The sequence below is a fragment of the Salvia splendens genome, chromosome 7, assembly GCF_004379255.2.
Source record: "Salvia splendens isolate huo1 chromosome 7, SspV2, whole genome shotgun sequence".
In the NCBI taxonomy this organism is placed as follows: domain Eukaryota; kingdom Viridiplantae; phylum Streptophyta; class Magnoliopsida; order Lamiales; family Lamiaceae; genus Salvia; species Salvia splendens.
The window spans coordinates 35406523-35432294 of record NC_056038.1 but is presented as its reverse complement, the minus strand read 5'-3'; the positions used below and the strand labels follow the sequence as shown (position 1 = coordinate 35432294).

Genomic DNA, 25772 nt, shown 5'->3' with positions numbered 1-25772 from the left:
CCAAATTTCTGATTGTCTGGATAGTAGTTGAAGTTTGTTCGTGGTACTTAGGTTTACACTTAATTATCTCTGTGGGATACGATATACTCTTGCTTGCTATTTGCTACGATAACCCCGTACACTTGCGGGTATTAATTGGGTAAAATAAAGTTGAGTCAGAAACACATTTTATCTCTATTTTATCCCTATTTTATCCCCTCTCTCTTATTTTACTTTATCTAACACACAAAATAAAACTGCATAAAACTCTGTGTTGTCCAAGGAAGGGGTCATCTTCCTTGGGATGAAGGGAGTATTTATGAAATTTATTAAAATAGATTTGTCATTGGTGGATAGAGCATATAAAATTGATAGTAACAAACTTTTTTTACTACAATTCGTCTAAGAAAATTACTCCCTTTGTAGTAGATGCGTTTCATTTGAGCACTTATTTTTTTTAAAAAAATATACTAAATAGTTAAAGTGAAGATAGAGTAAAGTAAGAGAGAAAATAATACTCCACATGTCTCATAATAGATGTCACACTTGGAAGATGACACATGATTTTAGGAGACGTTATTTTGTGTGTTGAGTGATGAGAGAAAATATAATTTTATAATGAATGTGAGATGGAACTTTTTTTCAAAAGAAGAAATGTGACCTCTTTTGTGAGACAAACTAAAAAAGAAAGTGTGACATCTACTATGGGACGGAGGGAGCATAAAAAAGAGCATTCTTTATATTATTCTCACTCTTATTTTACTTTTTCTCTACTTTAATTATTTATTATCATTTTTTCAAAATGAGCCGAAAATGAAATGTCTCTATTGCAGAGGGACGGAAGGAGTATTATTTAATACTTTTTAAAATTGTAATGTTGTTATATATGAAATTATATATTTTACTATTGTTATAGTTATTAAAATTTTCAGCCCCGGCTTATTTAAATTCCTGGTTCTGTCACTGTATATTAGTGTTTAATTGCAGTATCATGGGTGGCTGGTAGCAGTTCAAAATGCCGAATTTAATGAACTTTCCAACTTTCATGGGCTTATCCATCCTCCTATCTCATTTGAAACTGTTATTTCACGGTTTTATACTCCCTTTGTTCGCGAGTAGAAGTCCTGTTTTTTCATTTTGGTCCGTCCGAGAATAGTAGTCCCGGTTTATAATTATTATAATTGGTAAAGAGGCATCACATTCCTCCAACTCATTTGACTCATATATCATTTAAAACTAATACTATACAAATGAGACATATATTTCACTAACTTTCATCCACCTATTTTTCTTAATATTTCTTAAAACCCATGCCAAAAAGAAATAGGACTCCTATTCGCTGACGGAGAGAGTATCACTTAGTTATCACACCATTATGTTAGTGTTAGGATAATCATGCTTTTGATTTTGTGTAAATCTCCATTTTATGCGGTGGAACTTATCCTTTCATGACGATCTTATACAAGAAACATAGAACTAACAAACTATTGGTCGGGTCAAATTGATGTTAGTATAGACAATTATCCGAAGAAAAAAATATTGCTATTATCAAAATAATAAATTCAAACGTATAGAAACAAACTAAAACAAAAGGAAATAAAAGAATAGAACAAAATCACGTTCTATCCACTGTGCAATGTCCCTATTTTCCTGCTATTCTATCCTATAAATACCATGCAACAAATAGAGCCACCATCCATGCATCTTCATTAAAATTCATTTCTCTTAGCTTTATCTTCCTCCATTTTCAAATTAGTCAATGGCTTACTCTAGATTGATAATCTTTTTCTTCTTCTTCTTATTCCTCTTTTTTACTTCATACGGGGCGGTTGTGGCTCCAGCCAAGCTCAATAACGAACATTTTGGGCGAAAAATGGGGTTCACCGCTGCTGAGTTCAAGCATTACTACCAAAAGAGATCACTTGGGACGGTTCATGAAGATAGAGCCGTCCCTGGTGGCCCTGATCCTCATCATCATTATTCTTTGTCGCCTATGAGTTATACACCATATCCTTTATTATGAATAGTGTTTGTTTTATGAGTCGATATTGACTCATGATATACACTTGTACAAAAATTGTAGTACTTGGTTAATGTGTGTCTTTGGTATATTAATGTTGTTTGAATAAGATATGGTCGAGGGCATTGTGTTTTATGGTATTTTTCATGAATAATTTTAGGAAAATGTTCGAATGAGAGTCATGCTCTCATGAAGTTGATATTTATAGATTCTATTTGCTTAATAAATTCACTTGTATGATCTTTTTTGATGTTGTGGATGAAAATGGAATACCATCTATGACAAATATATATATAAATAAAAGCACATCATGATACTTTGATTTGGTAAATGCAATAGATAAGATTGATGTGAATCATGTGATTAGAGGATGGTTAACTAATTGATAAAGGTGAACATAGATAAATTGAACGTACATAAGAGCATGCACAAGGGAGAGCAGACGCTCGTCCGTCCGTGCCAGCGGCGCGGCACCGCTGTCCGCCGCTGGCACGGCCCTGCTCGATGCATCGAACACGTTCGTGCCAGCGAGCAGGCGACGTGGCACCGTGTGATTGGCCAACGGCATATCCGTTGTAAAATCATTTTTTTTTATTTTTTTAAAAATCGAAAATAATACCCAAAAATTAAAAAAATTATTTTTCCAATCCCAAAAAAATGGTCATTTTTTGCCCATTTTTCTGTTTTTTTTTTATTTTTTATATTTTTCCCCCAAAATCATCTATAAATACACACATTCATCATCCATTTTTCACATCAAATCATCTCTCATTCATATTTTTCATACAACTTATCTACACCTTCATCTCTTACTCAAAACCTCAAATGGATTCCACCATCTCATTGCGGAAGCGGAGTGCGAAAAACAAGAATACTACGAACAACATCGTGCCGCTTATGAAGCATATGTCGCAGCGAATACCCCTGCCCCTCCTCCTCAACCAACTAGATCAACTCGCCGCTACATCCATCGTGACCGGGAGGGAGCCCACGAAAGGCTCGTTGCCGACTATTTTGCCGACCCGTCGCGGTTTCCGGAAGATTACTTTAGGCGTCGTTTTCGCATGTCAAAGCGCTTGTTTATGCGTATTGTCAAAACATTGTCCGCCCGTGTTGAATTCTTCCAAACAGGTCCAGATGCAACCGGTCGGCAAAGTGTCTGGCCGTTGCAGAAGTGTAAGTGTGCCATCCGACAACTCGCTATTGGGCAAACGGTCGACCTCTTCGATGAGTATTTGCATATCCGTGAGTCCACTGGAATCCTTTGTCTTAAACATTTTTGCGAGGGCGTTCGTGCAGCTTTCGGTGATGAATTCCTTCGGGCACCCACCACCGATGATTGCCAACGGTTGCTTCGTCTTCACAAATCAGTCCATGGTTTTCCCGTAATGCTTGGCAGCATTGACTGCATGCATTGGAGGTGGAAGAATTGCCCGACTGCTTGGAGGGGGCAACACTTAAGCGGCCACAAAGGCGGCGACCCAACACTTATCCTTGAAGCGGTCGCCGACTACTGCCTATGGATTTGACATGCATATTTCGGTGTTTCCGGATCCAACAACGACTTGAACGCGCTCTATTCTTCACCCCTCTTCAATGATGTGTTGAATGGTGTAGCACCGGTGATCGACTTCACCGTCAACGGAAATGTATACCACATGGGTTACTATCTCGCCGATGGTATCTACCCAAGGTGGCCGACTTTCGTAAAGACGCTCAGCAACCCGCAAGACCCGAGACGGGTTCTTTTTGCGCAGCGTCAAGAGTCTGCGCGGAAAGACGTCGAAAGAGCCTTTGGGGTCCTTCAAGCCCGATTCAACATTGTGAAGGCCCCGGCTCGGCTGTGATACGTGAAAAATATCGCCGACATCATGTACACGTGTATTATCTTACACAACATGATTATAGCCGATGAAGGACCGAGGGCGGCTAGCTTCTACGACCAGGATGAAGCCGGAAGCTCAAGCGTGAGGTCTCCCCCACGCCGAGGTGTGCATACGACGGTGGGTGAGAGGATCGAAACTAGGCACACAATGCGCGATACCCGAACCCACGTTGAGCTACAAGAAGACCTAATCAAACACATGTGGGCGAAATTCGGCCACGAGTAGTGGGTTTTTTAATTTTATGAATTTAATTATGTAATTTTTAATTTTTAGGAGTTTAATTATGAAATTTTTAATTTTTAGGATTTTAATTATGTAATTTTTATTTTCTAGGGGTAACATCCCTAACCGTATAAATTGCTTAATTTTGCATAATAATGTATTTTATTTTTTTAATACATATTCGTCACATAAATCGAATATATAGCTAAGCATATATTATATACATAGGTGACAAAAAAATGATATATATATATATATATATATATATATAACAAGAATTTATTTAAATAATATTTCTTATATGCACTAAGTATATATACTTACTTCTCGTACAATATGTACATATTTGTATAGCTTTTTGCACAAGTCTATGAAATCTTTTAGTTACTAAAGTTTTGTAAATAGTATACTGTATACTTATAGCTAATGCTTTAAAAGAATAAAATTGGGGTTTTATACATGTGGAATGGAGTACACATGTAATTAAGGGAAATGATGCATGAAAGTTGTGCTTAGGTGTTATTAAAAATTAGTCGATCTAGCCGACTTAAGTTTCTGTATGTGTATATATATCTTAGAGAGGAAGGAGGGAAAAAAAGAATGCAAGGAAGTTTTAGAGAAGGAAACCAAACTTTACTGAGTACAGTTTTAATAAGATAAGCGAATGCAAGATGAGTTTCATGAATTTAATTTTTATATACGCTCACACTTTTATAATCGAGGGTTTTGGACGGGAAGCATGAACAAGTGCCCAGCTAGTTAGATATCTTATTATAAAGGTGTGTATAAATCACACATTTAATTTTACATGTTTTATTTGCTTCCTTGCTAGGTGTTAAACAAAATGAATGATTTGATTATATGATGTGATCCAATATGATTATGTGTTATTTGATATAGATGGTGGAATATGATATGGATATGTGATTGATGCAATGGATACGATGTTGTAAATGAATTATATGATAGAAATATGTAATTGATGTTTTACATATGGTATTGAAAGTACATGAATCATGTGATTAAAGAGGATCTGTGACAGCCTTATACTGGATCTGAAATTTTAAAGGGACCTATGAGTCCAAATACAGAGGGACCTTCGGGTCAAATACAGAGGGACCTTCGGGTCAAATACAGAGGGACCTTCGGGTCAAATACAAAGGGACCTATGAGTCCAATTACAGAGAGACCTTCGGGTCATAGAGGAATCCCGGGCAGATACCAGGCTTGACTGTTACAAAATAATAAACTGAACAGAGTGGCATATGCATATGAAAAGGAAATGGTTTGTTATTAAATTATGTTATATATTGTTTCTGATTATATGTATTGATAAAAGAATATCTTGATGTTTGTATCATGTGAGATTGAAGGTGTAAATTTATATATACTGAGTTGTGGCTCATATAAACCACTAAATTTTTTAGGAATAAGATAACAGTAAAGCTATGATTGACGTGGGTCATAGGAACTCCACGTGTTATCAGGTTCGGCGGCTGACGCATATTGGCAACCTTCTTCTCCTCATCTTTTTGCATGTAGATAAATGTATAGTATATAGAGTGGTGAGAGGGTTCCACTACTTTACAGGATATTTTGAAATATGTATCGGATAAGTGTTGGTTTGAACTTGTATAATATGGGTGTTCTATGAATTACTATGAATTAGACTTGTGTATTGATTGCTTTTATGATAATGGATTTATTTATTATAAGAGTATACGTCAGGGGGGTTGAAGTGTGACACTAGGATTTTAATTATGCAAATTTTAATTTTTAATGTATTTTGTAATATTATTCCGGGTATTTTTTATATATTTTAATTTTATGGAAATGTTTTTATTTAAATTGAATAATGGAATGGTCGGACCCTTGTGCTCGTCCTTGCGGAAGAGCACAACTGTGGGTGTTGTGCTCTTGCCTAAGAGCAGACAGAAAAAGTGGGGCCTGGCTCACAACCGTGCTCGTTGGCAAGAGCACGGTTGTGGGTGCTCTAAAGCTCCTAAATTCTGAATCGTATTGAACCGAATTTTTTAAACAACTTTTATTAATAATTATAACGTTCCTCTGTAAGTGGCTCTTATTGTATTTTATAAGAAATTAATTTATTTACATTTATCAGTATTATTAACTAACCTAATTTCAAATGATAAACAATGACAGAATTAGATAATCAGAATGTGACTAAAGTTTTCTATAATAAGTGGAATCATTCAAACTAGATTAAATTAGTAAATTATTTGATCAAATATTCTTCTAGTCAACGCAATGCAATACCGGACACAACTCTAATTCCTGACCCCGAATCTGCGGATTCCCCACGCGCCACCACCGAGCGTGGGACCATCTTGTCCCGGGTGGTCAGGGTTCTATTCAAGAAACGCCCCATAATCTATCCCAGCCGTCCATCTTCAATTCCCAACTAAAACAATACAATCGAAGCCGTTAAAAGGCCCGTGATTTCCACGCTCTATCTATCCGCGTGGACTTCCGATTACTCGCTCACCTCCCTTCTTTCTGCAGAGATAAGGGAAAATCTATGTAGAGTAAAGGCAGACCTGCAAAGAGGGGGAAAAAATCTTCGAAAAGGTATGTTCGAAACCCTAATTAACTTCTACTGATTACGTTTGTATACGGCGGTGGCTAATTGTAGTAGAAACAGAAGAAACTGTGTGTGAATTGAACGAGCCGAGCTGAGTTAGTGTGTGTTTCTCCATGATTATGTGGATTGACTAGGGTTTGATTTCGCGTTGAAATTTCGAGAAATTGAGCTGGTGTGTGATCTGTGTGTCTCTCTACGATCAATTGGCTGAGCTTTGGTGCAATGTTGGGGGGTGGGAATGAGGGATCTGAGGAGGATAAGTTGATGGAGCGTAAGGTTTACAGTAGGAGGCCGTCGTTCAAAGGGCTTGAAAATAGTCACAGCAGTACTAATTTGTTGATGGATCAGCAGCAGCAGCAGCAGCAGCAGCTGAAATCTCAGGATATGGTTTCGGATGGGTTGAATTCTGTGAAAAGGATGCCTAATTCTGGTGTTGATGTGGGAGGGCCTCTGAGGCAGGATAAGGTTAGGATAAGTCTGTCGAAGAAGTCGAAACGTGATGCTTTGGAGCTGAGGAGGAAGCTGGAGAGCGAGAGGGATATGGTGCGGAGCTTGATAGGGAGGATTGAGTCGAATGAGGGGATGGAGAATGGAGGTAAAGGGTCTGATGGTAGAGATGGGGATAAGGTGGGGACGCCTCGGATGGTGAAGCCGTTGAATCCATTGAGTGTGTTGGTGAATGAGAATAGCAAGCCGGGGAATGATGTTGTGGAGAAGGAGAAAAGGACTCCAAAGGCAAATAAATTGTACAGAAATACAGATTTTTTGCTTGCAAAGGACAAGATTCCGCTAGGTGAAAGTAACAAGAAGTTGAAGTCGAACGGGAAGAAGGGTGGAGGAGGAAGTGGGGTGGGGATGGAGAATTTCCCCAGTCATATTTTGAAGAACTGTAATGCGCTCTTAGAAAGATTGATGAAGCACAAGCATGGTTGGGTGTTTAACAAGCCAGTTGATGCTGTTGCTCTTGGTTTACATGATTATTTTGAAATTATTCGAAACCCTATGGACCTCGGTACTGTGAAAGGAAGGTTAAATCAGAATTGGTACAAGTCCCCGATGGAGTTTGCTGAGGATGTCGTGCGTACGTTTCAAAATGCTATGACGTATAACCCAAAGGGGCAAGATGTTTATGTGATGGCCGAACAGCTGTGCAAAATATTTGAGGATAAATGGGCTCCCATAGAGGCTGAGTATAAACGTGGGATGAAGCTAGCTGCTGATTATGATGTGGGGCCACCAACGCCTACATCTCGGAAGGCTTCTCAGAAGTCTAGGGAACGACCTGATATGAAAAGACCTTTAGATAGACCTGCAATGGGCTCAAGTGATCCAAAAAGAAAGAAACCAAGTAGTGCTCAGTCAGGCAAGGTTCATGCACCAAAGAAGCCAAAGGCAAAGGATCCGAATAAAAGGGAGATGACATATGATGAAAAACAAAAACTTAGCGTAAACTTACAGGAGTTGCCTTCTGAGAAGCTTGAAAATGTTGTTCAGATCATTAAGAAGAGGAATCCGTCTGTTTCTCAGGAAGATGATGAGATTGAGGTTGACATCGACAGTGTTGATACGGAAACCCTTTGGGAGCTTGATAGGTTCATAACAAATTATAAGAAGAATTTGAGCAAGAACAAAAGAAAGGCAGAAATTGTCAGCAATTTAATAGCTAGTCAAGAGCAGAACCCCAATGAGAAGGTAATTAAGGTACTTTAATATCTCGGTTATTTTTAGCGTAGGCCTTAGAAGATTTTGATTAATGCATTGCATCTTGGTGTTTTTTCTTGGCAGGTTGCTACCTCTGTTGTAACGGAAACCCCACAAGCAAGTAAAAGAGGTAAAGGTTTCATTGAGTAAAATAGAAGTTTTGAACGCTTCCAAATTATTTATACCTGAATACAATTGTCTGCTCGTAATCTTCAGCCAATGAAGAGAAAAACGCCTCACCTCCTGTTGAAGTAGAAGAGCCAGAGGTAGAGCGTAGTGATAAGAATCAAGGAGCCATCCAAAAAAGCTCTAGCTCTGACTCGGGATCTTCTTCAAGTGGTACTAATTGACAGCTATCTTTTGTTGTTTCGTACACAGCTCATTTCCATGTTGTAACTTGTAATGCATTTAATGCATATTTCTTGGATAGATTCCTCAAACACATTCTCTTATTATGATTATATTTTTATAGATTCCGACGGAGAAAGTTCTTCAGCAGATGGCTCTGATGGCGAACACTCACCTAAGAATTGAATCCTTGAGGTACTACAATGTTCCGTTATTAAGCGTTCAACATTCTAGCCTTTGCAGATTGTGGTTTAACCTTTCAGATAGCATCCCTTTTCTTTGATGCCTTCTTATCTGTGTACTCACGTCTATTTATTCTGATAAAACTTGAATAAATATAATTTTTAGAAGATTGGGATCTTTGTACGATTCAGAATAAAGGGATCTTGGGAGGAAATTATATGCTTGTAAAAACATTCCTAAAACAAACAAATATCTTTTACATGTGGGCATACTTAGAAAATCTTGCTGCCTTTATTACACACCCCTCTTCTGCAGAGTTCTTTTCAAATTTTGCTGATCTTGCACATTAAAGGAAATGCCATTTCAAGCACAATATATACGCGTTTTCTCTAGTCCGTAGCCTGTTATTTACTGTATTTTATAGGAATTGAGAAGCAAATATGAATGCCTATTGCCTAGTCTAGAATAATATTATTTCTTAATCCGTGGAAGTATTAGCATTCCCTCTACATGTCATCTCGACTTTTGTTCGCATATTAAACTGGTTCACACCTTGTTTGGAGATTCAAAAAGTTGCATTTCCTAAGTAGTTCTATATATCTACAAAATCAGCATTACAGTATCTTTATCTTTTGAAGATTAGATGGCTTGAGATGATAAAGTAACACGTTGGCCGATTCTAGAAGTTACTAAGAGAATTGAGCTGGCTGGATATATGGCGGAGTGCGTATGAATACAAAATCATAAATGACCTCTAAAATTGAAATAAATTGTTTATAATGTTTAAATGAACTCCAACAAAAAGATGAGGGCAGTAGAGACAAAAATGTTTAAAAGGATTTGCCATCAAGCTATATTGGTTAGAATTGGTAATCATGATTGTTATTGTTTTTACCTTTTCTGTGTAGAATAAAAAGTACCCTCATAGAATTAGTTACGAATGCAACATGAAGTAACAATCCCTGAATATATAGATGCATATTGTGGTGCCAGCTAAAATAGTGTGTATTCGAACAATTATGAGTAGGTTGAGAAATATCAGTAAATGCATTTCAAATGTCTCCTTGACAGACATTCATTAGGCTCATTAACATTTTCTTGTTCTTACTCCGGAGGCAAGACTAGAAGTACCTTGGTTTTCTGAATTGGTTTATTCTCAACTTAGATTTGCTTTCCATGTCAATTGCAGATATTGGCGAATCTCGTGCTGACAATAAGGCTAGTAGTGTACTTGAATGATAGATGCACCCTTTGACTGTTCGTTTGTGGATCCACAAGGAATTCTTGGTCATTCGTTCAATTTGTAAATACTTGATAACTGTGGATTTGTCTAAGTAGATGTGTGTGGTAATCATCTTCGTCCCGTAGAGGTACGTTGCTGACAGGTAGTTGTTTGTATGATATGAACTCTTGATCTGTAATTACATGAAAGCACCACCGTCCTCTTGTGTAAGTTGTGTACGAACCAGACGTTCATGTACGTTATTTGCAGATGTCTGTGATAAGTTCCAATGGTGCCGGTTAGTTTCTCTTGCCCGAATCCTCTTCGTATCTATGTCATGTCTAGTAGTTTTTGGATCCTCTATTTCTTGTGTTTTTGCCAAGAGACGCAAACCTATGTTTTGTTTATCAGCTGAGCTGTGGTTCGTTGTCTTCTATTCAGGAACTAGTCATAAAAACAGAGTGATAAATTATCAAATACAAAGAGCAGGAAATCGAATCAAACTAGATAAATTTGTAACCTTTCATTTCACCAGTTGAGGCAAAACATTGAACTAGTTTACATTCAAACTATCACCACCATTCTTATTAAATTACTTTCACAACAAATCTATACTCTAAAATTAGAAAGAAAGAAAGAAAGAAAGAAAGAAAGAAAGAAAGAAAATGAATTTCCTCTCCTCTATCAACACAATACGAACCAATTAAATAAAATACGACACTAAAACACGATACGAAAACATCGGCCACAGCCCTCAGCCAATGAGGGCCGTGTAGAGGAGCTGGTTCCACGTGTCGGGGAGGCCGGGGAGACACCAATGGCTGCAGTCCAAGCCATTGTGGAGGCTATACACAGTGGGGTGTGCATCTTTTCTATAATGAGAGAGAAGTGTGATATCAAGCAAATAAACAGGTTTCTTGATTCGGCTCAGTACTTTGTTCACTACAACTGCAGCTGGTGGTGTGTTTGCTGGATACTTCAATCCAAAGTATGGTTGTGTCTCACTTTTACATGATTTTGTTGGCTCATTCCAATCTTTTCCCTTGTAATATTTTTGGTCGAAGATTAGATTTCAATCAGTCGTGAATGCAATAAAAGATGTTACACTTCTGAAATAGATGATCTGGCTTTAATATGCTCATTTATCCCGACCGATGTTTTAAACGGGCTTGCGGTTCAATCTATCGGATCAGTTTGACCGCTGGTCGGGTCAAAATACTAGTTGGTTTTCCGGTTCAAGATTAATCAATTTTTTTCATTGGTTTTTTTTTTTATGAATTGGAGCGGAAAATATGTCGATTTATAGTCGAACCTGTCGGTATGTCTCTATTTCTAAAATATGTCCTTTCACTGTAATAGTGTGACTTATATTCCACTACCAATTTTTATACATGTACTTAATAATTCATAAGTGAGACCGAGTGAGTAATAAATTAGTGTGAAAAAACAAGAAAGTTCTTACTCATAATGTGTGGGAGAAATTCCTTGAAAAAAGACTTTGGGTTTTGAAGGATCTATGTTTCGATTGATCCATCTTGCCCAAGTAGTCAACCCTTTGTAGTATGCTATCAGCCGATTCGTGTCCTTGTATAATTTACCTCCTTCCTCTATGTAATCCCATCTATATATTCATACAAATCAATTTAAATTAAATTAAACGTAACATAGTTTTGTATATGAAATTTTTTTTTTTTGTCACTAATCAGAATTTGATTCAATTTTATAAATTAATTAACTATTAGTACTATCTTTTAATCGAATCAAAAAAAATTTCACAAGCGATAAAGAAAACGTACGGCTGAGAACTTCCTGTGTGGGTCCACCAGTGCCACGTGTTGAAGATCAGAACGTCCATTCCTAGCCAAGCGTCGCCGTTGCGGATCGAGTCGAGCTTCAAGACCCGACCCACGTTTTGGGTCTCCATATCAACTAGGTATGGGGTACGGTACAATAGCAATTTTACCCCATAATTCTGAATATGTTTCCCATGAAATATTATTTTAAAAACCATTTTTCTATATTTCCAAAATAAATAATTGAAGTGGCAATTTGAAAATTCATCTTAATTGGCAAGAATAAAGAATAACGATAAAAGTACATAAATTGTTCGTATATAATGCGTCTAGATTTTAAATGGAACCTAATTTATTTTATTTTAATCGATTATACTCTTTATTTATTTATTCTAACTAATTATATTATTTTTTATTAAATTGTCTCTATTGTATATTAAAAAAAATTAAAAATAATAAGATTTGATTTTAATGATTTATTATAATTTCATAAGTACATAACATGATTTCAGTTAATATGTAAATAAGTATGCACATATTCAATGAAAAATTTGCAGATATTTAATTTTAAAATTTTGTCTTTATCTAATTAGTCCTATCCCAGAAGGATAAATATGTAAGGTAATAATTTATTCGATGTCAATTAATAATCATGAACCGATTTATTTATAAAGTACTTAAAATTCAATTATGTATATAAGACACATAATTTATGTACATTTATCACTACTCTTATTTGCTTAAAGTTGATTTTACTAAAGTCGTTAAGAAAAATAATTTGGGCAATTGATATCCAACTCTTCTAAAGGAAAATTTGACAGGATAAAATATGTGGATCAAATTATGTTCACTAAACTAACCTTTATCGTACAAGTAGTATTTAATTGCACAAAACATAAAATTAAGCAGAAACGAAAATAAATTTGAACAAAAAAGTCTACACATGGACCACGAATTTTGGGTTTAATTGAATTTTAGTTATGAATTAATAAGATGATTAATGAATAGTTAATGTTAGTATATCTATAACTTAATAGAGTCTAATTATTCATTGATGAGTTAAAAAATAACACTCTAATAAACTCCTAAGCACTTATGTACAAAGGATAATGGATCACTAAACTTGCATCAGCCAATGGCTGATCCAGAAAATAGAACTCGTGGGATCGAATACAGTGAAAAGGTCATTACAGGACTTCGGAACTCTGAGGCTTTGACAACCCTTCAAGTCTAAAGCTCGAATTAGCTAGAGTGACCTCTCTTATTACGAAAGATTTAATTAAGAACTAGTATGTAATTTCAACTTATGTCGTCAAAATTTCTATTTCAAGCTTCCGAATTAATGATTGATAGTTGATAGTTAGAGTTGGACCTTAAGCTATAATCTTAAAAATATTATTTCTATACATAATAATGAAAAAAATATATTGATATATCCCAAAGTGTTCTGGTCTAACTCAAACATAAAGCTTCGATTTTAGAAAACGACTATAGTGTGTAATATAATATAGTGTATATTTTTCAATAGTAACATTATATCCCTACAAAAATATTGCACAACCTCTACAAAATGCAACCCCCCTCCACCAATACAATAGAACTCATCAAATTTTATTTACAAAAGGGAATATATATATTTGAATTTTAAACTAACCATCTCAGAATCTCCTACAGTATATTTTTTAGTCATAAATGAAGGGTTTGTATTCGAATAAACAGAAGTAACATCAGCATTAATTTCGAATTAAAAAAATCGAAGCAGAAGTAAAAAAAAATGAATTTAATAAAATGTACTTACTCAGTCGAAATAATTGTAGTACTCCACTATTTATTGTTTCAAAATTATGGTGTGAACTATAATGAGGGGGGTGAGACTTTTTGTTTACTACTCCATATGATATACTCTACTAATTAGATTTTAATTTGTACAATAAAATTTAAGATTTTGGATTTTAATAAATTATTGTAATAGATCAACTAAATAGTATTTGAGCATTAAATTGAATTATTAAATTTTGTAAAAAGTTTCGTGTAAGGATCATTTGGTTCTCTCTTACTAATAATCATATTGACCTTTATTTTTAAATAACGAAAAAGATTTGGACAAAGTGGAGTTCGGTAAAATCAATTATTGGCTGTCAATTTTTTCAAAAATAATCATCAGCTCATCACATAAAGTCCTCATTTGATTTTCAGTTATTCAAATTACGTTATCTTGATTGATACATATATATGCCCAATTATGCAAAAATTTCATGATGACACAATTTGGTATATATTTCTTGATTTTGGCATGAATCGTCAAACATATACTCCATAAGCAATCAAATTTTAATTGCTTTTATGATGGATTTTTAACCTACCCTTTTGTATTTTTTTTATATACTGTTTGAACTAAATAATATGTCATCGTCAGAGTGTATATGACAAATACAAACAAATTACATTTGCTTAAGTGTAAAACGACTTAAGGGGAAGATGGAAATTATTTTTTCAATATCAACTTATAAATATAATATTCAAACAGAAAAAAGAGAAAGTTGGCTATGTTAATCTAAAGTTTGGAATCAATCCAAGCCCCTTGGCCTAGCGGTAAAGGGTGCTGGATACCGCCTCCATCCTGGAGGTCTCGAGTTCGAACCCTGGGTGGCCTAATTTGTAGGTCTCGAGTTCGAACCCTGGGTGGCGTAATTTGTCTTTCCTCCTTGTTATAGGAGTTGATTTGTATGGCGTAATTTGTCTTTGGCCTAATTTGTAGGTCTCGAGTAATTTGTCTTTCCTCCTTGTTATAGGAGGTCTCGAGTTCGAACGCGTAATTTGTCTTTCCTCCTTGTTATAGGAGTTGATTTGTATGGCGTAATTTGTCTTTGGCCTAATTTGTAGGTCTCGAGTAATTTGTCTTTCCTCCTTGTTATAGGAGGTCTCGAGTTCGAACCCTGGGTGGCGTAATTTGTCTTTCCTCCTTGTTATAGGAGTTGATTTGTCTTTCCTTCATATTTATAGGAGTTGATTTGTAATTTCCTCCTTCATATATATGATATAAATATATGAAGTTAATTTTAAAAAAAAAAATCTAAAGTTTGGAATCTTTTTCCTTTTGCTATTATAAATCTAAAGTGTAAAACGAATAATCATTTGTCTATTTCTCTTGATTTTATATTAACGTTCGCTTTTGTTTATATGTTATTTTTATTTTATTTTTCATGGATGAAAGTAAAAAAAAAGGATTGGTAAATTAAAGAGAAAAAACTGACCAGGAAGGCGAGTTGACTCAGTCCTTGGCGCTCAATTAGTGAAGTCCTCGCGTTGGGAACCCACGCGTGAATCATACAACTCAGCGATTCCCACATGTTCAGACTCAGTGAGTCGCCCACAAACATGATCTTCTTCCCCTTCATCCTCTCCAGAAATTTCAACCCATTAAACCTGCAAATTTTTTTCCAATTTCAAACCAAAACCAAAACCAAAATCAAAATCGCCACCGATCTCTCAAAATTCAGCAATGCCGGCGGAATTTGACCTGGCTAGGTTGCATGAGGAAGGCTGCCACCGGTACTTGAGGTAGCTCCGATCGGGGCGGTTGTATTTGAGGCAATTGAATTGGTCGTCGATGAAGGGGCATTTGGAGAAGTCGTAGAGCGGGTAGGAGGCGTCGTAGAGCCACTTGCCGCGGAAGATGTTGCATCCGGCGGCGCCGGCGAGGGCGCGGCGGGTGGTGTTGAGCTCCGCGGCGGCGGAATTTGGGGCGAGAGAGGAGAAGAAAAGGAGTGCTAATAATAGCAGCTCCATTTCTTCAATTGGAGTTAGGAAATTTGAACGAGAGAGATGAAGGCTACTTATACTGTGCATTTTTAAAGTGGGGGGTAGGTGTTTGGGGTAGGGGGTAGGGTGGGGTGGGGTGGGGTCAAAATCGTTAGTTTACCCCGATCATAGTTACAAAATTCTTGAATCGGAACCGAACCGGTAGAGTTGGTATGATTACTCCAATTCAGCTGATGATGAAGTGCAATTTAATTGGTAAGACGTTTCACTTTCATCCACTAGGTTGGAGGTTCGAGTCATCATGTAGATAAATAAAGAACAATTATTGATCCTCGTTTAGAAAGAAAAATGTGGTTAATTTCATGAGAGATGGTTATGGTTCTAGTTCTAGTTCTAATTGCTATAGGAAGTTATGGAACTAAAACCAAAACAACCGATCTTGTTTCAGATTGATGAGAGGGTTCCGATTTAACCATACATTCGGTCGAAATAATTATCTCTAAAGTTTTTTTCGGCCGAAAAAGCAAAAATGTAAGTTTGCAACACGCTAAGTTGATGGTGATGGACCAAACTATAAGAATATAATCCCTATGGTTTAGAGTAGGTCGATTGTCCTAATCAAAATTTTGGTGCGGTCTCACTTGTTAATAGAATTAAAGTGACATGCATAATTCCTATATTATTTTTCACAATTTACAATTTTGGCTTTACATTAAAAATGTTGAGCTCGGTTTAAAATATTGATATAAAATGTTATATTATTTAGATGATTATTATAATCATATCAATTAAAAAAATATAGTGTGTGTTGAAGTACAATGTAAGAATTAGATTCATGTAAAGTTGAGCTTTTTTGGTAGATAGCCACTTTCATTTTTCTAAAATTAGGAAAAGGTGCAAGCAATTAATGGATTCCAAACTTTGTTTTATTTAATGAAAATCACTTTTTAACAGAAAAAAGTGATGTTATCAACGTCATGTATACGTTTAATCAATTTATTTCTTGGTTAATTAATGGTAGATTGGTAGTAAAGAATATATGATATACGTGAAAGGTTTCAAATCAAAATTAAATTAATAGGAACTGAGAGAATTTTTTTCGATATTTAGATACGATGGGTGCGTGTATTTTTTTTATTGGTTGAATAACATCATAGTTCCAATCTTATATGGGTGAATTTTCATTTAATTTCATTTTTTTAATAACAAGCTTTAATAATAAAAATGATTTTGTAGTATGTGCATGCATTCACAAATATAAGCAGCGATGAATATGTCTCTTTGCTAAATATGAATGAAATAATTGAGTAATACAAATTAATCACATAAGAGGAAGAAATTTCATTTTTTCCGAGTGCAAGTAATTTTATTGTGAATGTAGTGACTCTATAAGTTCTTAGTATTTTTAATGTTTTTAATTTTTTTTAATAAAATGTGTTTTGATATTAATCAACTTGAATACTTATATATCAACAGTGCTCAACAGCTAGTTTATAGTTAATCACTTTTTGATAGTATGCCTATCTATATATATAAGTTAATGAATGTCACATGATGATAATGATATTATAGTATATAGCGTAAATAATAAATTAAAGCATGCTTCTTTGCTTAAAATATTGTTAATTATTTGTATCATTGCAGATTTGCAGTTCTGCTTGTATATATGGTACTATTTTCGTCTTATTAATGAATTAATTCTATTTTATAGTCTTATTTTGACCGAATTATGAAATGTCTAGGCTTTTAAAGTACACCCCCAAACCTCCTATCTTTAAAAATAATTGTATATATGACTTGGGACATTTTTTTCTGATATCGAAAATTTAGGCCATTTTGTCACATTAAAATAAATTTAGGCTATTTTAATTCTTTTATATTAAAATATGATTTCAAAAAAATGGATGGTTATGTGTCAGCTACTCACTTGTCACGTGCTTAGCGTCTTGCATCGATGTGCTCAACGCCTAAGCACCCATGTGCGTGCTTAACCCAACCGCTAACCACGCAGATGCAGATGCTTTGAAGGGATGACTTGCAGTGGCTAATGAAAGTACTAGTTTTAAATTAAATTAAAATACTATAAGAATCTTTAAGGTGGCATGTAATTAGAACTGTGTTTGAATTGCAATCTATGAAACTGAATTTGAAGTTAACTTTAAATTCACTTTCGTGAAATTCAAATTCTAACTCAATGCTAATCCTATAGTAGTACAAAATATCCTAAATATATTTTGAATATTGTCAGGGGATGAGTTATTATAGAATCAATGTTAATTCAAAGGTTATCCATCCTCCGACAATATTCAAAATATATTGTCCCATAAAAGATGGATAAATATATTTCGAATATATCTAGAATCAAAATCGAATCTTCAACAATTAACCTTGAATTTTATTTTTGTCAAATGAAGTCACATGCATAACAAAAGGGATAGGATGGAGAGTTAATAAGTCATGAATTGACACAAAAATCTTCAAATTACTATTGTTTTTTTAGGGAATTCAAATTACTATTGTTCTTTTGATTTTTCTTATTTTGTCGCTTTTGTGAATCGGATATTTTTGGCCCCAAGATTTCAGGGACCCATTAATTCTCAAATAAAATGTTATACTATCCCAGATAACGACTTTCAAATATATAATTCATTGGTTAATCATCATGATGGTTTTAATTCTTCTACATATTAATTCTCCAAATTTTATATTTATACGTCTCCATCAATATTTCTAAATTTTCTAACTGTCATCGTGAGAAATGATTGTTAATTAGGTGGCATTTCATTAATATTTCACATATTATATTTACTATTTGTTTTATTTATTGACCACACTATACCTAGTAGTACTCCCTCCGTCCCACAAAAGATGTCACACTTGTGGGACGGAACGAGATTTTAGGAGGTTTTATTTTGTAATAAGTGGAGAGAGAAAATATAATGTTTATATTAATGTGATAGAGAACTTTTTTCTAAAAATGGAAATGTGACATCTTTAATGGGACAGACTAAAAAGGAAAGTGAAACATCTTTTATGGGATGTAGGGAGTAGTATATATTAATAGACCTAAGACTCAATAAAAAAAAACATGCTACTAATTACTAGTAGTAATAAACTAGAATTCCACAAGAAATCAACATAAATTATCACAAGAAATTAATTTATGTGGAAATTTATCTGAAATCTGAAATATGTGAATGGAAAGATGATAGAGAAACAATATGAGTGCAGTATGTCTTGAAGTCTAAGCATTGGAAATGGCCGACAACATGTGATGAATGTAGCCATGTTTCCATGTGCTATTAACATGCATGCATGGATTAATTTTAATTAAAATCAATCTTGATTTGTTAACTGCAGATTATCAAACTATTGCAATTTAATTACCACCAATTAATTACTAAATTATGATGTATGTGATGTCAAATATCAGATCCTCCTAAGTCCTAAAGGGACTGCATTGATTCGATACTAATATTAGAAGCCATAATTATTGTATACATTTATCATTACTTCACTCTTTTGACAGAATCCTAATAATATTTTATTTTTATTTTTCTGAATTACGGAACTCCAATTGATATTCTTGATTAGCACTTTCTGTTTCATGCAAAAATGACTTCTTTATAGTTTGTTGCACTCTATTGATATTCCTTGATTTGCATTTTCTATTATTCGTCCGTCATTCATTGCTACTTGCTAGTAACGCCCACGCCAGACGTACCGCATCACTCTTCTAATACTATCGGCGACCTTCTTTGTTTTGTATTCAATTCCATAAGTTCTATTTTCTTTTCTACTCTATCATTTGATGAATTTGATGAATCGGTTAGGTGAGAAGCTAATAATATACATGACATAAATTAACCATCATGTTCACATTACGAACACTAATAATATTTTTCGATTATTTCAGCATGATTACAACCAATTTTCTACTTCTAAAGCAACAAAAAGCTCATTTCAATTATCAATTTGACACAAGTTGTTAAGTTTATGGGGTAATAAAGAAGTGATAAAGAAATTTTAATTGGACTGCATGCACCTATATATAAAATTAATTATTTCCACCAAAAGAAAAAATGACTCATTGGCTCCTTTGCAAAGTTGTTATGAAGGTCACTTCTACAACAAGCATAATTAATAAAATCTCACAACTTACACTACAATATTTATTTGGCAGTATCTTTTTGTCCTGCCCAAAATAGCATTAATTATAATATAAGCTTGTAAAAAATTCTAATTGGCCACATTAATTTACCTAACTTTAAATAATAAAAGGGACTCAACTACTTGGAGCCAACTCAATCATGGGTTACTCTATTTCTATGGATGAACAAATAATCAATTATGGATTGCTTAGCTTAAAATTACTTGATTGGTAGCAAACTTTTAAAGATTAAAGATTAATTTAAACTTCAACCACCTTCACTTTTTGCTAATCAGGTAATGGTTGAATTATAACATTTAAAACAAACCATATTTTTGAAGGCTTTGATATGTAATGTGAATGTGAGCAAGCAAAACAAAGAAGTCGAAGTGGGAAATAAGTTTATTATTTCTAGGAATATTCTCTCTTTTTTATGCCTAAAATTATGGCATAATCCATTGCTGTGATTACTGCAAGTCAGTCTCTATAGATTTTCATAACCTGAAAATCATGAAGCCTATTCACAAAGCAACTAAATGATGGCTTTTAAATTTGGAATGTCCAAATTGTTTTGTTCTATATTAGTACATTAATTAAAGTGGCTCTCATATTTTATATGACACTCTGTTTATCACTACTTATGTGAAGGGGACCAGGAACGTCCGGAGCTCATCACCGATGACATCATTGCTTAGGGCATTTAACGGTGTGAGAAATTTGCGCAATCCGTGTGTGCATAAACACGCACAACGTGTCATACACCATTGTATCACACGCACAACGTGTCATACACCGAGTAATGTGTTGTTTAACTATTCCAAAATTAGAAAATTCATTGAGTACTTTTCAAAGACGAACTAATAATGAAATAGTTCATACTTTTCTTATAAACATGAGAGTAAAATAAAAAAATGAAATAATGAGTACTGAACTTTCAATTATTGAATTAAAATATTCTTTCACATGTATCTCAAAAAATTGATTTATTTTACTAACTATGAAGATAGTAAAATTTAAAACTAAATATGGGTCAACCTATGAATCTCGGGTTAATTTCGGATCAACCCTGTTGGGTTGCAAGATAGGGTCATTCGGGTTTGAATTTTTTCGGATTATAAAATTTCAACTCTAACCCTCTCGAATTGTCCGATGTTCTGGCCAACACTCTCTAGCAATGTTATCAATCTCGTATGGCGGCTTATGGCGGTTCACCTAAAAACCGCCACAGGGATATGACGGTCAATAATTAAATAAATAAATAATACTTATATATTTATATATAATTCAGAAATTAGAAAATAATTAAAATATAACATCTAAAACACTTTAAACAATTAATAAAGTATAAAATATAACTCTAACCTCCATGTTTCTTGCATAATGCCCAATTCCTAAGTACAATACACACGCAATGTTGTCAAACGTCGGATATGGCGGTGCTATGGCAGCGACATGGTGCTATGACGTTTCCACCACTGAACGCCATGCCATAGCGCCATGGCGCCGCCATATCCGCTATTTGATAACATTGCTCTCTAGTCTCTACATACACAACATATCAGTTATCATCTATCAATAACTAAGTACACAAGCAGTGGTGGTTAGTAAGAGAAGCTAAAAGCAATATATAAAATGCACCTCTTTGATAAAGACAAACGAATATTCACAACAAAAGACTTCCACACACACACAAGTACCAGTAGTATAGGAAGGCGAACCACACCGTAAAGATCGTGCTCTCTCAGGATTAGCTGGACGAAGCTCCGATAACCAAGTTAAATGTAAAGAATAAGGATTGGTATTATTCAAGTACAAGCAAACCTCTCTTAGCATCCCCACTACCTGGCTGCTTGAAAATCCCCAAAATCATCATCCGGTGCATTGTGTTGTTCTTTCTTCTCGGTGGCTTTTGCTTCTCCTTCTTGATGTTCTTCCACTCCAGATGATTCCTCGTTCTCAAAAGTTTTTCCAGGGCTAACTCTCAGGGTAATGCCTAATGGAAACTTCTCCGAAGCATCAACGGGTGAGAGGGGTGGGGTAGGAGGAGGGAGCAATTTGATACTTACTGCACCTTCTTTGTTTTTACCCTTATCGTCCAAAATGAGATTACTCAATTTCTGCTCGAAAAACTTGGATCTTTTGCTGCCACCTTCTTTCTGTTTCGAAGAAAAAGAGAAACGGGATAAGATGAGCATATGCAATTGTTATAGAGTAATAATGGATCATGACATCTTACTTTCTTGAGCTGAAGAACTAAAGTCTCCCCATCCTTTAAACTATAATCTACTGAAGAATGCTGGTATTGGTGCTCCATCTCTTCTGCAGTTTTCTTCTTATTCAGATACCTATAGATTGAATAAAATAATTCAATAGAGTCTCGGCAGCAGAGAGTTTTAAGGCCATTGTACTTTAGACAACAGCAACGCAGGGCCAAACCGCTCTTAAGTCTTAAAACATGGTTACTAAAGGGAAGGCAATATAAAAGGAGATGAAGTACTTCATATGGTCATGAAGAGCAGCTTGGAAGTCATATGCTTCTGATCTTTCTCGAAATCCTATACCAATGAAAGCATGGCGAAGGCGCCCATCTGCATGAATCGTAATGAAATGGTATCAATTCTGTTTATGTACACATGAAAATAAATAGATAACAATTAGTTTATATTAAAAGCTAACATTGAAAATCAACAATGCTATGCAGTCTGCAAATGATAGTCACAACTTAAGAAGGGAGAAAGAACCCAAATTGTCAATGATTAAGGAAACATACAGATGAAGTGAATCAACCACTCTTAAAGATTCAGAGCAATATGATTTTGCAATTCTTCTAGCCCTATATGTGCCTTTGTAAGTTGGAAATGTTAAAACCTGCTATATGTTCATTTGGAAATTGTAAGTAATGTAAATCAACCCTGATATATGGTGGACCTTTCAGTAGGCTAACCAGATTAGCACTTAAATGGCGAGTGAAACAATTCGTATAGGTTGAACTAGCAAAAAAGTTTGGAAACTTCCTCGAGCCAGATGCTATGAGGTAGCAACTATATATACCTGTCGAGCATGTCTAATATTGTCACCTTCAACATGTGTGAAAATGATTTAAAAAGATGAACAGGATATCAGGCATGTAGTCAGGCTATTAATATAGTAAATCGCATTAGTAACTTAATCTGACCTTGAATGTATGTTATGTCCCCAGGTGAATAGCGCACAAAGATTCTTGGTCATATATGACCTCAATCCCTACTGCAATGTCTATTATCTATTCTGATGCAGAAACACAGGACCAGACACAAGTAGTTGTAAAATTCATAACAGTAGATTGCATAAACAGTGTTCAATTAATCATACATAAGGTACTAATTAGCCCGTAACTCAGCCCAAATTTTAGTTGGTTTTCTATAGGTTATATCAACAACCATGGCATTGAAAAAGAAAAGAAGAAACATAATCACTTATTCAATGAAGATCCAAACTCTGATCATATAAAGAATAACTATAGAAGCTAATATTAGAAGATTGAAGTTCTGTAAACTACCAATATTCTCTTCAATACGAAGAACGAAATATCTGCAAAGGAACCAATAGCAGTCTTATAAGTTGAACCACATTGTTTTAACATTAACAATATTTCTCAAGCAGGTGGCTTCAATTGTGACCAATTTCTTTACCTGCTGCTATCAATAACAGCCTCGACAGGATGCAGTTCCCCTTCTCTCAGAAATGCCCGAGCATACAGCTCACCTGTTACATAGACAATAGTGATTAGAGGAGACAGAAACTAGAAGAAAATGGATAGTTAATTAACACCGCTACCCAGTAGAAAGTCAGGAAAATTCACCTGTTGTCTTGTCATCCAACCGGATAATGCATTCTTCTCCTTTACTAATAACTTTCAAATTACCTTCCCACGTCCATTTATTGACATCCCATTCATCAGCCCTACAAGAAGAAAGAATTTCATTTTTGAATTATTCCATCCATCAAATGAGTGCTGAGCAATTACATTATCATTTCTAATTCATAAGCTGTCTTCTAAATCAAGATTATGGAACTGCTCATCAACAAGTAGTTTAGGGGGAAACCTGTAAGAAGCTACAGATTTCCGTGGAGGTATCTGCGATATTATAACCGGAACATTAGAATATCCCCAAGAAAAAACAACAATTGGACAACAGAGTTTATGCCAAAGTAACTTAGAAACCAAAATAAAGCTATAAGTGAAATGTTTTCAAAATGAAATGCAACATCTTTAAGATTAACTGTTGTTGGAATTCAGAGTGAATTTCAGGAGAATATTATAATGCCCGAAATAGAAACTGGCTTGATTTTCGTGTGGAATTAACAGCATTGCAAATTTGAAATGCAACATTTGCTAGAGAGTTTTGGAGTAGTCCTTCAGCCAAAGCAACTCAACCCCAGCTCATCAGCGTATGTTAATCAACGAGAATGTGCGAGTAGGATATCATTCCTTTTCATCCAGAACATAATGCAGTTACATTTCCTAATTTCTAACTCTAAAACAACTAATAATTCTTAATTTGATCCACTTTTTTCATTTTGGGCACAAATAACCATAAAAACTACTATTAGCTGTATTCATTCAACAACCATCCACAGACAAACTGAATTTCGAAACTAGTTAAGACAAAACTATCTTATCTCCTTCGTATTGCAGATTTATTGAATATAATAGAGTTGGCAGCTCTTGAATATTTCAAGGATCGCTTAACAATGCAAAAATAAGAAAGAAACCTACTAACTCATTCTGTCGATCCACAACAACTTATTCTCAAAACAACACATTATTTAGCCATAAAAAGAGGTGATTAAACACATACAATAAAGCAAGCAAGATCACACACGCAGAATTTCTACAATTCAAATAGAAAAAAAAACTCAAACAATGAGAGGATAAGGACACCAAATCAGCAGACGCATTTCTCAATCGAAACAGATATTGGGAATTACCACGTAAACATAGCATTCCGAGACTTGAAACAGAACCAGCTCAACTGCGTCTGTTTCTTCTTCTTCTTCCACTACTCTCTCTTTTTCTTCTGTAATCTTGTCTTTCTCCATATGATCCTTTAATCGATCAAAATGCAATCGCAATTAATTATCCAAATGCAGAATATATCCCCAATTGAATTCGATCGTTTTAAAATCCCAATCAAAATTTAACCTAATTGAATTGAATTTTAGAGGAATGTTGCTACGAACAAGCAATCGTCTTCGAATTTTAGTTCCAAAAAAATGTTTGAGGACAGGATTGGAATTTTGAATATTATGGTTTGCCTTCATAGAATTTTGTAATCTTTGGAAAATGAAGGGAGTATATTTTTTGTCAATCCTTATTTTACTTTTGTATTTTTCTTATAATAATTTTAACACTTTGTTGTTTTTATTATATGGAAATGTTTTTCTTTATGATAATCGAAAGCGAACAAGGATATGAATGCGGTTAAGGATCTATTGATATTACCGTCGGTCTATCAAGGCTGAAAAACACATTAAATTCTGTCTTTAGAATTTTGTCGATTTTAAGGGTTTTATTTTGTATGGATGGAAGTGCAAAAATTAGATATGACTTACACCAAATTAGAGTGAATTATTGGTATATGGTTAGCACAAACAGAAACATACCTATATAGAAATACATAAATTAAAGGCTATCACATTTTTATTGGAAAAAAACTAAATAGAAAAGCATTTTAAAGGAAAGTACAAATGTTTGGTAAAGGTTGGTTTGGTTTGTTTATTTATTGATTTGTTTATTTTTGCTTCAACTTGAGTGATTCTTGGCATAAAGTCTTTATACCTTATCAATTATTGCAAGGAATTTAATTTCAAATATTACACTTTCCATTCAATGCACATGAAACATTTTTTTTGTTTAGGTAA

At 34.6% G+C, this 25772-nt stretch overlaps 3 protein-coding genes across 8 annotated transcripts; 1 reads left to right on the top strand and 2 right to left on the bottom strand.

Moving 5' to 3' along the window:
* The first annotated feature begins 6392 nt into the window (after positions 1-6392).
* LOC121742497 (transcription factor GTE4-like) lies at positions 6393-10481 on the top strand. Of its 3 annotated transcripts, XM_042135646.1 has the most exons (6): positions 6393-6696; positions 6844-8410; positions 8495-8540; positions 8627-8749; positions 8883-8953; positions 10131-10481. In XM_042135646.1, the coding sequence occupies exons 2-5, from the start codon at positions 6932-6934 to the stop codon at positions 8942-8944; spliced, it is 1710 nt and encodes a 569-aa protein (XP_041991580.1). In that variant the 5' UTR covers positions 6393-6696; positions 6844-6931; the 3' UTR covers positions 8945-8953; positions 10131-10481. The 3 variants fall into 3 exon arrangements, with proteins under 3 accessions (XP_041991580.1, XP_041991579.1, XP_041991581.1); XM_042135645.1 differs by having other exon boundaries at positions 6393-8410; XM_042135647.1 differs by having other exon boundaries at positions 6397-8401.
* Positions 10482-10992: 511 nt separating this feature from the next.
* Positions 10993-15758, bottom strand: LOC121742498 (protein trichome birefringence-like 39). 2 transcript variants are annotated; one of them, XM_042135648.1, is made up of 5 exons: positions 15477-15758; positions 15211-15382; positions 11960-12135; positions 11626-11784; positions 10993-11205 (listed from the first exon to the last, which is right to left on the bottom strand). In XM_042135648.1, exons 1-5 carry the CDS (start codon positions 15743-15745, stop codon positions 11142-11144), a joined length of 840 nt encoding a protein of 279 aa, XP_041991582.1. In that variant the 5' UTR covers positions 15746-15758; the 3' UTR covers positions 10993-11141. The 2 variants fall into 2 exon arrangements, with proteins under 2 accessions (XP_041991582.1, XP_041991583.1); XM_042135649.1 differs by having other exon boundaries at positions 11057-11198.
* Positions 15759-21494: 5736 nt separating this feature from the next.
* On the bottom strand, positions 21495-25174 carry LOC121740834 (uncharacterized protein At1g03900-like). Of its 3 annotated transcripts, XM_042133461.1 has the most exons (9): positions 25054-25174; positions 24840-24956; positions 23954-23985; positions 23710-23810; positions 23540-23612; positions 23407-23438; positions 22366-22456; positions 22105-22213; positions 21495-22024 (listed from the first exon to the last, which is right to left on the bottom strand). In XM_042133461.1, the coding sequence occupies exons 2-9, from the start codon at positions 24948-24950 to the stop codon at positions 21707-21709; spliced, it is 867 nt and encodes a 288-aa protein (XP_041989395.1). In that variant the 5' UTR covers positions 24951-24956; positions 25054-25174; the 3' UTR covers positions 21495-21706. The 3 variants fall into 3 exon arrangements, with proteins under 3 accessions (XP_041989395.1, XP_041989393.1, XP_041989396.1); XM_042133459.1 differs by having other exon boundaries at positions 24840-25153; XM_042133462.1 differs by lacking the exon at positions 23954-23985 and having other exon boundaries at positions 24840-25145.
* Positions 25175-25772: the final 598 nt, after the last annotated feature.